The sequence below is a fragment of the Kogia breviceps genome, chromosome 12 (assembly GCF_026419965.1).
Source record: "Kogia breviceps isolate mKogBre1 chromosome 12, mKogBre1 haplotype 1, whole genome shotgun sequence".
Classification (NCBI taxonomy): Eukaryota; Metazoa; Chordata; class Mammalia; order Artiodactyla; family Physeteridae; genus Kogia; species Kogia breviceps.
In genome coordinates this window covers 17030082-17046368 of record NC_081321.1, presented here as the reverse complement: position 1 = coordinate 17046368, position 16287 = coordinate 17030082, and the positions used below count along the sequence as shown (strand labels likewise).

At 33.0% G+C, this 16287-nt stretch overlaps 1 protein-coding gene across 1 annotated transcript in view; it reads right to left on the bottom strand.

Moving 5' to 3' along the window:
- The window catches only part of ETNK1 (ethanolamine kinase 1), a 68428-nt gene that overhangs the window by 11900 nt on the left and 40241 nt on the right, over nt 1–16287 (bottom strand). Inside the window, exons 5-6 of the mRNA XM_059082190.2 lie at nt 7319–7402; nt 5377–5537 (exon numbers count right to left, since the gene is read on the bottom strand). Of these exons, the coding sequence (XP_058938173.1) occupies nt 5377–5537; nt 7319–7402 (245 nt within the window). The remainder of the gene's footprint in view (nt 1–5376; nt 5538–7318; nt 7403–16287) is intronic.

Below are 16287 nucleotides of genomic sequence, written 5' to 3'. Positions count from 1 at the left end.
TGTACCTCTTCATCCAACTGTTCTTCTGTATCCTTATAATATCCTTTATGATAAACTGGTAAACAAATGTAAACGTTTCTCTGAGTTCTGTGAGCCACTCTAGCAAATTAATAGGCACCAAGGAGGGAGTTGTGGAAGCCTCCCATTTAAAGCCAGTGGACTTGCAAGTGGCATGTAAAGGGGCGAGGGGGCAGTCTTGTGGGACTGAACCTTTAACCTATGGAATCTGACACTATCTCCAGGTGGATAGTGCCAGACCTGAGTTAAATTTGTAGGACACCCAATCACTGCCTGCTGAGAACTAGAGAACTAATTGGTGTGTGGAAAAAAAACCATATCGGAGCAGCTGGCATACAACAAACATTCAATAAAATGTTAATTACTATAATTATATGAAACCAGAATGACAAAAATGATGAAGATTTTTTTAAATGGTCTTCTTTCTGTCTAAGGAAGTGTCTCAGGTATTGAAAAGTGATTTATGAGATGAGATGCCTTCCTTCTTCTGAAAGTCTAAATCAGTGGTTCTCAAAGTGGTCCATGAATCCATGGAAGACTCTGAGGCCCAAAACTATTTTCATAATAATACTAATATGTTACTTGTCTTTTTGACTATGTTTACATTTGCAATTATGAAAAAGCAATACTGGGTGAAGCTCCTGGTGCCTTAACATAAGTCAAGGCAGTGGTACCAAATTGAATTAGTATAGTAGTCTTATTCTTCACCACCACCACATACTCACAGTACAAATCCAGTCTCACTAAATAATGTCCTTTTAACAGTTAAAGTCCTTTAACTATTAATTTTATTAAATCTCCACCCTTGAGTACATGATATTCTGATAGTCTGTGGGATGATATAGGAAGTACACACAAAGCATGTCTGATGCATACCCAAAGCATGAAGGCTGTCTCAAGGAAAACCACATATGACTGAGTTGTGAGCTAAACTTGCACATTTTTAATGGAACATCATTTTTTACTTGAAGAACAACTGACATATGAACTACAGTTATTAGACTTGGGTATTTGGCAGACATTTCTCAAATATAAAAAAGAGAACTTGTCATTTCAATGAGAATAACTGACAGTATTTGTTGCCAATGACAGACTTTGACTATTCAACCTAAAATTAGAACTTTGGAAAATTTGTATTCAACTCTGTGAGCTTATCAGCTTCTCAATAAAGTACCTAAAACTTTTCAGATACTGGTGGTGATATCAATAAATGTGATTTTTAAATATCATATAATGAGATATATCAACTTTTAGAAGATCTATACAGCTCAATAAATCCATATTTTCCAAGTAACTAATGAATGACATTCAAATTACAAAATCACGCATTGGTAAAAGAACCATTCAAAGTGCAAGATAAACTAATGGAGTTTAATGTAATAGAATACAAAAGTTAACTTATGTGTTCATATTGAACATTACAATTAACCTTTAAGAAACTATCACTTGCTGAGTTTTGGTGAAGCATCAAAAAAGAATATCCACAATTCTCTGAAAAGGCAAAACACTCCTCTTTTCCAACAACCCTATGTGTGTGAAACAGGACTATCTTCATATACTTCAACCAAAACAATACATTGTTAAGAGATGAAATGCAGAAGCAAATATGAGAATACAGCTTTTGTTATGCCAGACATTACAGAGGTTTGCAAAAGTATAAAATTATGTCATCCTTCTCACGAAGTGTTTTTTGATTTAGAAAATAGCTATTTTTATTTATAAAATGCTGTTTATGTTAACATGAGTTTTTTTTTTTAAATTTAATAAATATTTTGAATTTGTTTTAATTTCCAAGATGGTAAATACTGATAATTAAACCATATAAACAAAATCTCGTAGAGGTCTTCAAAATGTTTTTGAAGCATAAAATAAGGTACTGAGACCAAAAAGTTTGGGAACCACTAGTCTTAATCACCTCAGCATATTCTACTGATATAAAAATCATCTGCAAATGGTATTATAATCTCTTCCTATTAGGTGCGTTCTGTAGTAGAAAAGACTAAAATCAGGGGACATTCTACACCTAAAAATAACATCAAAACAGCTCTCCCCACCATTTCAAGCAGTGCTGGCAAATGTATTTCTCAATTTTTATTCATATAGTAATGGAAAATAACTAAATGATTCTATAATAGAGAAGTATTATACGTAAAACTTCACTTTAGTAGGTAACACCTTTTATAGGGTGAAAAATTAAAAATTTATATGTAACATTAGACCCATAAAAGGATAAAAGGGGAAGTGAGGAAATAGCCCATTTGTCATTTTGCATTCCCAAAAATGGCAGAGAAAATATTTAAGTACAAATAATATAATAATCTGTGATTCTATGGTTTACTAATACTACTTCTCTCAGATTTGGAAGTTATGGATATGTAAGTCTCTCTATCAAAGGCTATTTTAATTCCTAGGCTACCCACATCTGTTGCAAAGAAAAATTAAAAGCTTTATATGTTGAACAAATAACTAAAATGAATCCTCAAACTGTTTCCTGAAAACCTCAATATAACTTTAATATTTTACTTAGAAAGAATCTGAAGTCTGCCAACAATGTGTCTAGAAACTCCTCAAAGCTTAAAAAACCCCTGTATTCCCTATTTGGTTTTGTAATACAAATACCTACTTTTGTTTGTTATTTCCTCAACATTAATTAATTATAGTAAACAATTAATTAGAAGTGAAATCTTTTAATATTGAGAAGTCTGATCATACCAGTTACCAAACATTTATTTATTTAGAACATTACCAAACATTTACCAAACAATAAACATTCACCAAACATTTATTTATTTACAACAGCTACACCTCAATCTTATAATCAAACCTCTTTTCTTCCCTTATCAAAACAGCTTTATAATGTATGTATGTGCTGTCTTCTTCATGACAAGTGATCAAGGAAAGAGGAGGAAACAGTATTTAAGACACATCCATAAAGAACAAGAGGAACTTGCCAGAGAATACAGAGAAAAGGGCATTCTAGGTAGAAAGGAATAATCTATACAAAAGCATACAGGGTTAAAACACCCTGGAGTGTTTAGAAAACAAGATGACTCTGCCAGAGAGGAGGTGGGAGGTGAGAAATTTAGTGGGAAATAAGACAATTTGTAGATGCTATCATTTGGATTTCATTCTGTAAGTCATGGGGAGTCATAAAGTAGGAAAGTGACACAATCAGATTCATAAATTAGATTCTAGTTATTAGAAAGAGCACTTTTAAAATATACAGTGTGAATTACAGACAGAAAAAACCTGGAGGTAAAGAGACCAGTAAAGACTATCATAGGTGAGAGACAAAGGTCTTAATCAAAGGTCATGCAATTAAGGAGAAAGGGTTGGAATTGACAGAATTTTAGAATAGAACCTGAAAATAGAAAAAATGTCAGAAGAAGAGGAACACATGAAAAAAAATTCTTTCTTTCCTGGTTTCAGAATACAGCAACAGAATGCACAGCATTTTAATTAAGTCAAGATAGTACAATAAAGAATAAAGAATGGGACAGAGGATAGGATGCAGAAAATAAAATTCAAGTTGGGACACCTTGTGGTCAAATACTAATGGGACTCTGGATAGATACAGTCAGTACTGACCTGGAGCCTGTCAGTGGGATCATTAACAGAAAGGGCAATAAAAGCCATGGGACTAGATCACCCAATAAAAGTATATAAAGTGGGGAACTCCCTAGCAGTCCAGTGGTTAGGACTCCATGCTCTCACTGCTGAGGGCCTGGGTTCAATCCCTGGTCAAGGAACTAAGATCCCACAAGCCGTGTGGCATGGCCAAAAAAAAAAAAAAAAAAAAAAAGTATATAAAGTACATAAAATGAAAGGAGGGAGGCCCAAAATCCAAACACTAGCATTTAAGAGGGTTGGAGGAAGAGTAAGAAGAAAGAGGAGCCAGAGAAGGAGACAAGCAGGAGGGCACAAAAGAGGAAAGCCAAGGAAGAATGGGACCACAAAAATTAATGAAAGGAAAAATTGGAATCAATGGAAAATAATGTCAAATGCTATGGACAGATCAAGTAAGATAAAGACTGAAGAGGTTTGTTTTTTTTTTTTTTTCTTTTTTTTTTTCTTGCGGTATGCGGGCCTCTCACTGTTATGGCCTCTCCAGTTGCGGAGCACAGGCCCCGGACGCGCAGGCTCAGCGGCCATGGCTCACGGGCCCAGCCGCTCCGCGGCACGTGGGATCTTCCACGAACCAGGGCGCGAACTCGTGCCTCCTGCATTGGCAGGCAGATTCTCAACCACTGCGCCACCAGGGAAGCCCAAGACTGAAGAGTTTTAACTGGATTTAGCAATTATGTCATTATTGTTAAGAAAACCCTACATTCTCTACTTTAAGATCATGCTTAAATAGAATAAACAGAAACAGCAGGCATCCTAGGACCAACTGGAGAGCATGTCATTAATTTAACCAACAGTTCTACTCAAAACAGACATCAAAACAGCAGGTAAAGAAGTCACATTTCAGCACACCCTCTTACTTAAGGTGTATTCTGTATGGCTCTGGGGGAATGCTGCTCTTAAGACTATGGAAACAGTACACCTGTGAGCCACCAATAGGGTCTATTTGTGAAGACTACATAGCAAATATTCCCTATGTCAACTGCAGAGAATTATATTAAAACTAAAAAAAAGTAGCAGCTAAAATAACTTCAACCCAGTATTCAATTTAATAAGTCTCAACACCTTAGCTGAAAGCTCATTCTAATGGCATCACATCATTCTCAAAAGGTAATTTAAATGAACTAAAATTTGAAAATGTAAATGCATTTAGAGTAAAGAGAAGTGGGTCTTGAAAATAATAAAGCATTACAATATCAAAGATGCAGGAACTGCTTATCAAAAGAAGGTCAGTAAGACAAAATACTGGTGGTTATGAAAACATACTTCTTCTACTATTCCTTCCAATCTACTTTTATCATGTTAACATGATATGTTAACATGTTAACATGTGATGATTAAATGTATTGTGGAAAAACTACCCATAAGCTGTCCTTGATTATGTTTTTTATAACATAAAGAAAGAGAATTAGATATTAAAACAAACTACTTCACACATTAATCCTAACTCTAACTAGAATGCATTCATTAAACAAACAATTTCACTGAGCACTTAACCATGTGGCTAGGCACTGTTGTTCTAAGGGCTGGGGATATAGCAGTGAATGAAACAAAATTTTTGTCCTCAAAAGCATTACAGTGGGGGAATTTTAAACAATCTTGTTTTGTCATTATTTTAAACAAATAACAAATTCACAAAACTCAAAATGGGCAACTGTTTAAAAAATGATGAAAATTTTTAGTTTTTAACATTATATCAAGAATCTTTCATTAATTGTTTAAATTTAAACTTACCAATGCAAACTGGTTGACTTGAATGAAGAGTATTTCTACTTCCTTTTCAGTAACTTCAGACCCAAAACCCTTATATTCTTTGTAGGCTTCAAGGTAAGAACGCAGCCACTGGCCCTGCAGTTCTCTATCTGGATAAAGACTATAGTCTACATCACTCACACCTAAAATAGAAAAGAAAGTACACTGAGATTTTTAAGAACACATTACACATCTTCTTCAAGCTTTAATAATCCCTACCATCTACATATTTTTTCAGAAAAAAATTATTAAATGTTTCCATTTGGGGCTGAAATACTAGATATTATTACGTAAATAGCATTTATTAGAATAATACACCAATCATAATGTATTCCAAATTAAATTCTAATGCACAATACAGTTGATCACCATAATTAATTCTCATTGCCTCAATTTTTCCTCAAAGTATGAAGCTTGAACCACCTGCATCAGAAGACACAAATCTTCGAATTTAATAAGTACCTGAGGAGATTCTTATAAGATTCTTATGCACACTAATATCTAGAGCATATCCTAGAACTGTGGCTCTAAAGCTTCTTTAACCATTTCTCAGTAAGAAATACATTTTTATATTGAAACCTTACACACACACCTGATATTAAGTTTCACAGAACAATATTTACCCTAACTACACCTTCCAATTCTGATACTTTCTATTTCTTTTCCATTCGTTGCTTTAATTACCCCACATACCTGATCTTATGATATACAGTTTGAAAAATACTAATCTAGTTCATAGTATTTTGCCTAGCATTCAAGGTTCTTCCTAAGTTGATCCAAACTTACTTCTCTGGTCTTATGACACTCTACTCTCCTTCAGGGATTGTATATCCTACAGAAATAGGTATACTCATCTTGAAGATTTCTTCCTTCTTCCTGCAGTGCCCGCCCTCTCTTTCCCTTCTATCTGCACATCCAAACTCTACCTAACTTTTTCAATTTTCTTCTACACGAAATCATATTAAGATCACTCTTTTGTATCCACAACAGTGACTACCCATATTACTAACATGGTGATATCTCATTATATGTACAACTGCTTTCCCTTCCTATAGATATTTATGTACAACATGTATGTGGGGATATGGCAATGCATAGAGGCTTGGTGGAGGGAAATAACTGAAAACATGTAAACTAAAACTTTCCCCCAACTCTCTTTACCCAGTCTGGTAACTTAGAAGTATATGAAAATACATGAATACATAAATATATAAAAATACAAATTCAGCAATGAAAAGTTCCTGCTAGGTATAAATCATCCAGGGGAATTCCCTAATCTTCACTATTTTAGAGCATTTCATGTTTCTAAATATAGCCATAAAATGTATTTTAAATTAATTATACTTACATAAAAAAACTTAAACTTTTATCTTTGATGGTCATAAAAGATTATTTTCAGGGGTAAAAATGACCAGCTTTTCAATTATTCATAGCCAATGACAAAAAATAAAAATAAAAAAATTCTTGAGCTTTTTAGTTAAACAACATTCCAAAAGCCCAAGTACACAATAGAAACAGCAAAGGCTTTTAAATGATTAAAAAGTTGGTTTCAAATCTTAGTTCTTTGCATTTTACTGTGACCTTGGTGAGTTACTTTACTCATTTGTAAACTGGGACTATTACCCAACTTATTGTTGTGTAGAAAAAAATCAGATGAGATTTACGAAGCAACTATGTCAATTCTTAACAAAAGCCACACACACAAAAAACCACAATCATTATTTTCCTTAAGAAATTAAGGAAGAGGTCATCACCTCTTTCCTCCAATAATAAAGAGAAACCCAAAAAGTCAGGAAGAAAATAAAAATTGTTGCTCCTACCCCCAGCTGATCTGCTTTAAAGAAAAGAAAAAACAATTCGAAAAGCATCCTTTCAAAATTATATATGCTACTCCATTAGAGAAACATGTTCCTCTGGATTTTACCTGCAAATTCATTGAAATGATTTCCAATATCATACGCCAGGTAGTTGTATCCAGAATATTCATAATCAATGAACTGTACATCACCTATGTGAGACACAAAAAGAGACATAAGAAATCACATATAGGATCAGAAAATCCCTATGCTATTTATAATTAAATAGCTTCCAATATTTTGTCTCATTGTACGTGCTTGGTTACATGCACTTCTGAGACAATACAGGGTAAGGCTGTGAATTTTATGGCAATGAGCTTTACAAAATTCAAATTATTTATCTGGGTCAACAGCTTCTTTGTGAACATTAATGTCCACTACACTAAAGAAAAGTCAAAATACAGTCATTCTCCAAGTTCAAACAAAAGCAAAACATGTCTTTAACCACATGGGGGCATCAGTTAGTTAAAAATTCAAGTTTGGTTAGAAATGAAAACTATCTTTGGAAACTTAATAATCTACGCAACTTTAACAAAAAATTAATCTATGATACTCCAACAGTGAATTGACAAGCTAATCTATATATGGAAATAAAATACAGACTTTCAAAGACTTGAATTCTGAGAACCCTTTACTTGTAACACTTGCCGATCAACATAACAACATGCCTAATTTAAGAAGTTAGTTGCTATCAAACTCTTACATATTCTTGGAATGCTACATAATTAAGGTTTCCAATAGCATATTTGAGCAGCCTTAAGGTGGTTGTTTTATCATTTAAAAAGAGCAAAGGTATAGTTGCTTTTAAATATTTTTTTAATTTGAGAAATTTTTACATAAACTAAAGAGATTCCTATTCTAAATTAGTGCTAAATATAGATACAGATATGCGTATTTCATTATAATTCTCCAAAGACTATCCTGTTCTGCCTGCCCAAGGGACACCTGCTTATGAACACTTCATTTTCAAGTACTGAGTATTAGAGAGGGTTTGGCTCAACAGAGATATAGGTCTTATTTTTTAAAAGATGAGAAAGAGAGAGAGAGAAAGAGAGACAGAGAAACATTAAAAAAAAAATCACAATGGGTCACTGTCTACGTCAAGGGATCACAAACTCAAAGGCTAACACGGCTTAACAGTTAAAATGGATACATGAACAGAGATGGCTGTAAGAATAGTTTCTAAACTGCTGATATTGAGAAAATGCAGAGCATATGTCTAGTTACATTGTCTTTTAAAACATCAAGCTGAGGTAACAAAACAGACTTATGGTTTATACACACCAGCTTTTCCCAGATAAAAGAGCTTTTGAACTGTCATGTGTCATACAGATTTATATGTTTAATTTGGGGATGTATGTTGATCATATTCAAACTCAGAAAAAGAGAATTATATGACAGAAAAATGTAATGGCAAGTGGAGTATTTTAGACAAAAGCAAAAAAATTTAATGTAATTGTATTTAATATTTAATTCAAAATTTTTATAAGTAATAGTCTAGAGTAAAATAAGTGAGATCATCAAAGTATAAAAGCCCAGTTACCAAAGTCTATCTATATGCATATTGAAAAAATAATATAAGGTTTTTAAAAGTTGGTGACTACATAAACCACTGCAACTCAACCAGTTTAAATTCCTGAATTCACAAAAACTATTCCACAGAAAGTCTTAGAGTTAACCAAATCACTTCACTAAACTGCAGAAAGGGAAGACAGTACAAGCTTTAACCAAATCACTTCACTAATAAGCTCCAAAATGAAAAGTCAGAACATATTTTAAAATTTTTTTCTAGGTACCCTTGGGAATGAGAGAGTAAAGACCATCATCATGACGAAATACTTTTCAGCCATGATAAAAATTTCATTTTCAAAAATTATTAAATGACCAGGAGAATTTCAAATGTGATATGAAAAAAGACACAAAATAGTAAACACAGTGATCCAAATTATTAAAATATTATGCCTGAAGAGAGGAAAAAAGAAAAAAAAACCATAATGCATAGGGGAAAAATGATGAATGGAAATAAACCAAAACAAAATGTTTCTACTAGTTTCATTTCAGATGGTAGACAAGTGACCTTTCTTCCTTTATTCTTTGCAATAAACATTACTTTTAGGAGGAAAAAAAAATGACAGTTTAAAAAGATTAAGATGAATAAGAGACTAAACACGATTTGGGAAATACCTAACCACCCAGCCTTCAAGAAATTAGGATTCCAGAGGATTTACCAAGTTGTATTACTGAGCCAACCGAATAATTTTAATAAACAATGTTTTAAATTGCAGCTGTTGATTGCTTTACCTCTTCTAAACACAAATTCTTGTAGAGCTCATATTAACTGTTACATGCCAATAAAAATACACAGCCCAGTCCTGAAGCTTACTTTTGCCACATAAACAAAAGCTTCAATTTCAATTTTCAAAATTATATTTAGAATTTGGCAAACATAAATAAAATGGCAGGTAAACATGCCTGCTTATAAATACAATTTAAATAAAGCATAGATCATTTTAACAAAAGTTAAAATCTGTTTCAGTATGAAAATTTTAGCAATGACTTTTTGTAGTAGCATTAATTCATTAAAACTAGCCTTTATTTTTAAATGCTATGTTGAGTTTATAAATAATGAAATTTTAAAAATAAGAAAATGAAGCTAACAAGATACAGATGAGGCTGTTACCAGGCTCCGTGCATGTGAACAAGTGATGCGATAAACCTCCAGTCAGTGCGTTTAAGAAGCACGGGTGCGCCGCCACATGGCAGCAACAATGGCATACCTAATCTGTAGCAGATGAAGAAAATTTGGCAAACTCACATTTTACAAGACACAAAGCTTAAAAGGAAAAAAAATTCTTTTTAATCTGCATTAACTATTCTTTTCAAACAACTGCAAACAAAGTGGAACTCAACCTTAAATTTAATCTTCTGCAACAAAGTAAAATTAAAGAGGCCTGCTTCCCTTATTTTGGGTGCCAGAAAAATCAAATTACTGGAAAATGCTTTCCTACCAAAAAAATGCACTGAACTTTTTTCTTCTACAAATTTAACTTCTGAATTCTAAAATTTCCAAGTATTTAGAGGAACATCCACATCACTATTAATAATTAATAGCTCATATGGCATAACTATCTGGTTAATTAAAATATGAATTTTTAATTGGGGATTCAAGGGTGGAAAGAAAATGAGAATACTCCCGAAAATTTTACAAAAAATTTTATATAGGCAGATTCTGAGGGGATCCTCAATTTTCTAGATTCTCAATGGATCCTTGACCTCTAAAAAGTAAATCATTGCTTTAAGAGCTAAGACTATATTTTATCTGTATATAACTAGCACACTGACTAGCACACAGTGGGTAAAGCATAAGATTACTGAATAAAACTATAATCTGAATTTTCAAAAGCTATATTTTTCTTTTTTCGTTTCTTATGTATCTTCGCAGTAATGAAATCCACACTCTACTGAGTTAAATTGTTCAAATTTCAGTACAAACAATATTTAAGGTACTTTAAAACCAAAAAAATTAGCATATTAACTAAGGCTATATAATTCACATGATACATTCATTTGGACTCCTTTTATTTATTGTTGTTATGGAGAAAAGGATAAAGATGAAAAGTAAAATAACCAATATGAGAACCTGAAAATGTTTCCAACTCACTCTACTTGCTCTACAGTGTTATGTAAGGCAGAAAGAGAACAGAGAGAAAAAGTAACCATGATTATTACACTAATGTTGGCAAAATGCTCTCTATTACACAGAAAAAGGAAGTATTCTGTTCTGGAAACTTTCGCTTCATCCCTTACTCTAGCGTCCAGTAACTTTACCCTGGACGTGTACACCTTCAGCACACAGCACATTCTGAATGTAAACTTCTGTATTGTGATCTGACTCGTCCACTACATGGCACATGGCTTCCTGAAGAGGCAGTAGGCCTCTTCCACTTTTCCTTATGCAATCCACAGAGCAAATCCTAGCACACAGGAAGTATTCAAATGCTAGTGAAATAAATGGAGGTTTTGCAGAAAATGCTCAGACACAATGGTAACACATGTTTAAATGGCAGCAGAGGATGAGCATGAAATACTGAGGAACAAAATATGGCATTTCTGACATTCTTATTCCAGTATATGATTGAACATACAGTGGGACTGAATGTATGAGTAAAGAAAAAACACTGAACTAGTAACTATTTTAGGTAGCTCTTCCTTGATAGTTCAGATTTTCACAGTCCATTTAGAGTTTTTATTACCTGATTTAGGGTTATTTTATTTTATACTAAATAGTGATCCAGACTACAAGTTAAAACAAGGTTAAGATTAACCTTCATAAAAATTCCACCCTGGAAAATACAGGCTAGCAAATAAAAAAATAAATTTAAATTTTAAAATAAAACAAAAAAATTTGTTAAAATATCAATAAAATAACCACAACCATATCAATGCCTTTTCATGAATAATAATAAAGTGGGTAAGATTTAGGGTCAATCAAGTGACTAAGAAGGGTGACTCACCCATTTTCTATTTAGATGGTTTTATTTAAAACTCTAAAGAAAAACCTGGCTTACTCTGTAATTCCCAGAAAAGCTTCCTTTTTCTTCCACTCATTTGTATTTCCTTAAATAGCTGTAAATCAGCTTCTTGCATTTGCTGACAGAGACAATAATCAATGGCAGCCATTTTAAGTTACATATTAGGTCTTCAAGTGAGCTTTTTATGAAGCTTTTATGAATGGGGGAAAAGGAGAAACAAAACAGCCACCAATAAACATTCTGACAGAGCATCAAGACATGAGACAACAAACTCAAAAGCTTTAGCAATTACTTCTAACAGGTCAGCAGTTAAAGGATTAGTTGAAATTAAAATATTAGATTTGAAGTCAGTCAATAAGCAATACTGAAATTTGTTCTACTTAGTATAAATTCTTTTAAATTAATTGCTGATTAATTTAAAAGATGACTGATATAAGTCTTATCTTACAATTCTGGAGCGAGAACCACTGCTTTTGGTTTTATTATTATATAACAAATTCTATCATCATATCATTAAGTATACTTTTCTTACCTTTTTAAGATGTCATTTCACTGAAGCCAAGGAATGGGCTGCTGTCTTATCAACCACCTAATTCCTGGCACTGACTAACTTTTCAAAAATCTTGACAGCTACCATCAACTTCAGAAAGGAAGCTTACTCTTCTCCCATATTCCTGAATCCTGTCAACTGACATGATGAAAACAAGTAGAAGCAGTATTTCTTCTGTGATGCCTACCAGTTCTGTAACATTCGCAGGTGAAAATGCCTATAAACTCCAGAGTGCTCAGTCTTTGTGTGCGTGTATATATGAGTACGTATATACACATATACATATATACACATATACATATATACATCTTTAAACTTTAAATTAATCACTCGAGTTACAGTTAAGATAGAATCTGTAAATTGCACTTAAAGATAATCTGAATTGTCATCACATACCAATGAGCCATAAATCCTTCTGGCTTATATCGATAGTAACCATTTTCACTTTTTCAGAATCAGATACTTTTTTTTTTTTTTTTTTTTTTTTTTGCGGTACGCGGGCCTCTCACTGTGTGGTCTCTCCTGTTGCGGAGCACAGGCTCCGGACGCACAGGCTCAGCGGCCATGGCTCACTGGCCTAGTCGCTCCGCGGCACGTGGGATCTTCCCGGACCAGGGCACGAACCCGTGTCCCCTGCATCGGCAGGCAGACTCTCAACCACTGCGCCACCACGGAAGCCCCGTCAGATACATTTTGTATAATGCATCTCCTATAAACATAATACAGGGGTTGGCAAACAATGTGTTCTCAAGCCAAATCCAGCCCAGTGCCTGTTTCTGTAAACAAAGTTTCATTGGAAAACAGCCACACATATTTGTTCATGAATTATATGAACAGTATATGGCTGTGTTTGTGCCACAACACAGATCTGAATAGTGGAAACAGAGACTATAACATGGGACAAAAAGTCTAAGTGTGTACTACATAGCCCCTTACAGAAAATGTTTGCCAACTCCTATCATGGTACAACAGCTGCAACTGAGAGCTGCTAATAAGCACCTAGTCTGGTGCTATTTACATTATATGCATCATCTAAAATCTTGCCAGGAACCATCTGAAGTAGATATCGTCTCCTAAGTTTCAAATAAAGCAAATAAAAGTTCTAGACTATCAACAGTATAAGCACTTCCTAGAAGTCTGTTAAACATGCAGAGTCCTAAGCCCATCAGTAGAAATTCTTGTTCAGATGGTCTTGGATGGAGACCAGAAACCTACATTTTTCCCAAGTACCCTAGGTGATTCTGGTGCAGTAGTAAAGTATCAAATATAAACACTTAATGAAGAGATAAAATGACTTGTCTAATACCACCTACTTCCATATGTGATTAAGCAGGGATGTGAACACGAGTGTGCTTGGTTCCAAAATCTATATTCTTTTTGACTTCTCTTTTAACTTACTTAAGAGTTAAGAGTTTGATTACTCTTTTAAGAGTAACATATCTGCTTGTAAGAGTTACTTAGAGATTTTTAATCTAGTTACAACATATAAAAATCTAATTTACTATGTTTGAAAAGTACATGCAGAGACTTCAAGATGATCCAATATAAATTCATGAAGTTTAACTAAAATTTGTACTTCCAAGAAATTAAGGGTCTGAAACACACTACAGAGAGATACTGAGCTTGATGATGCAAAGGCTAGTCCCGCGGCTTTCATCTTGTTATTTATATATATATCATAGGTGGATACAAAATGGTGAAGTCCTGACCTCAAATCACATGATTTAACAAGTGATAACAAACCAAACACATCTGTGAACATAATATATAGCTTAATCATTTATTCTTTGAAGAAACCATTTTAATTTGAGAAGACTTAACACTTGGCTTTTAGATGCTATAATAAAGTAACAAGTTCAGGTAAAGAACTTTGCAGTGCACATTTCTAGTTTCATGATCCTCCTTGATATTGCAATTGTAAGTACTAATGCTATGCTACAGCTCAAATATATATATTTTCTGCTTATTAAACTTACTAAATTTATATAATTTACCTTTTATAAAGTATGAGGCATGTTACTTCTCCTTATAACTAAAGACAAATATGTCATAGTCACATTACTTCAAAACCATTAGCTCCTAATTTGAAACAGAGTAAGATAATAATAAAAAGAACAAGCTTCTTGCCACATCGTCACGAGTTTCAGATTTTACCTGAACAACATTCCAACCATGTTTTCTTAATGCTTATGTATCAACTAATCACACAGGAATTGATTTTTTTAATGGATGCCACAAAGTCCAAAGTAGCCTTCCTAACGGACAGTATAAAGCCATTGGTAAGAAAAAACTAACAGAATATCTCCACAACTAACACACAAACATAACCACAAAGACAAGAAGAAACAAATGGTACATAACAGACTTCTGTGAAGATGGGCAAACTCTAAAACCTATATCAACATATTTACACTTGTTGAACTGTGAGTTTTATTCTTCTGTGTAGGGAAGAAAAATTAGACACAAAAGTATGATTTAGGTATAAACAATGACAACCTTGAACTCTTAAAGCCAGACTGAAGCATAAATATTTTATTTGAAAATATGAGAACTTTTCATATCACTAATCAGTAGTTTAGATAGGCAACTGGTTAAATAAAAAGTAAAAATTAATTTTTTTACCTAAGACATAGTAATCTGATTTTTTTGGTCCCTTATATTTTAGATTATAAACAAGTTTGTTCAGTGAAATGAATATTCAAAAGAAACTTATAAAATAAAAATATGAAAAGTTAAAATTATATTCCAAAGGAAGTAACAGATTCTCTTGATTAACTTGCAGTTAAAAATAAAGCTGAGTGTCCACTTCAAATGTAAGATGAAGACCCTCACTTGAAATTCCATTATATAAAACAATGTGTTATTAGATCTTGCACTGAACTTAAAAGCTAACATACATCGCTTTAATGCATAACTAATACTCTAGTCTCACAAATGGCATTGAGATTTGGTTACTAGTATATAATGTAGTACATATATACTATGACAATTATATATAATAAATGGATAACAATAAATTAAAGGACACTGTCAAGTACTTAATGTTTTGGGGGTACACCTGAAGTTTTCAAAAAACGATTCAACACACACTTCAAGACATTCAAAATAAAGATGTTAGCTCAGAAAATTTTTTAAAAATAGTATCTCTAATCCAGATTAAAATATCAAGTATAAAAGGTACTTAAGTATGTTTTTGAAAATATGTGCTTCAGTCTACCACCCTTGACAGTGTTCTTTGGTTAGTTTTCTTCAAATTAAAGTCAGTTACAAATATTAAAAGCTTTTGCATTAGAACAGTCTCAGCTTACAATCTGATAAGAATGGTCATAAATAGTAATTTAACATAATATGACCACTTAATCAGAATTCTTTGGCTTCAATATCTTCACAACAGCACACTTTTAATTGAAAATAATCTTCCAACTATGATACCTATGTTCAAAATTGGTTTCCTACAAAATGCAATAGCTTCAAAGTTTCAAACAGACTTTCTGAATTAATATTAATCTTTCAACCAAAATTGTGTTTCAAAAATGTCAATGTAGTATTGCAGGGCACCTACCATTTTAGCAACCAAACCTCAAACCACTTTATCCAATAATATAATACAACAAAGTGTTTCTTAACGATAAAAACACAGAGAATTTGAATATAGCAAGATAGGAACAATCCCAAAAAACATTTCACCAAAAAGTTCACTGACCATCTCAAAAAATGTTAAAACAATTTACTAAAGTGTCTTATTACTTTAGTAGATAAAATTTCAGCAACTACAAATAAAACTTCCTCCATCTGTGGCTCTCTCCTTAGCATCAAAATATCTAACAAATCAGTATAATAAACAGGTAATAGGAAACCTGGAGACATATTTGCTTCTAATACTGCTGTCCCCCTCAACACTCAAAAAACTTCTATATTTATAAAACAGTGCAATGTCAGCTGGTTTTTCAATAAC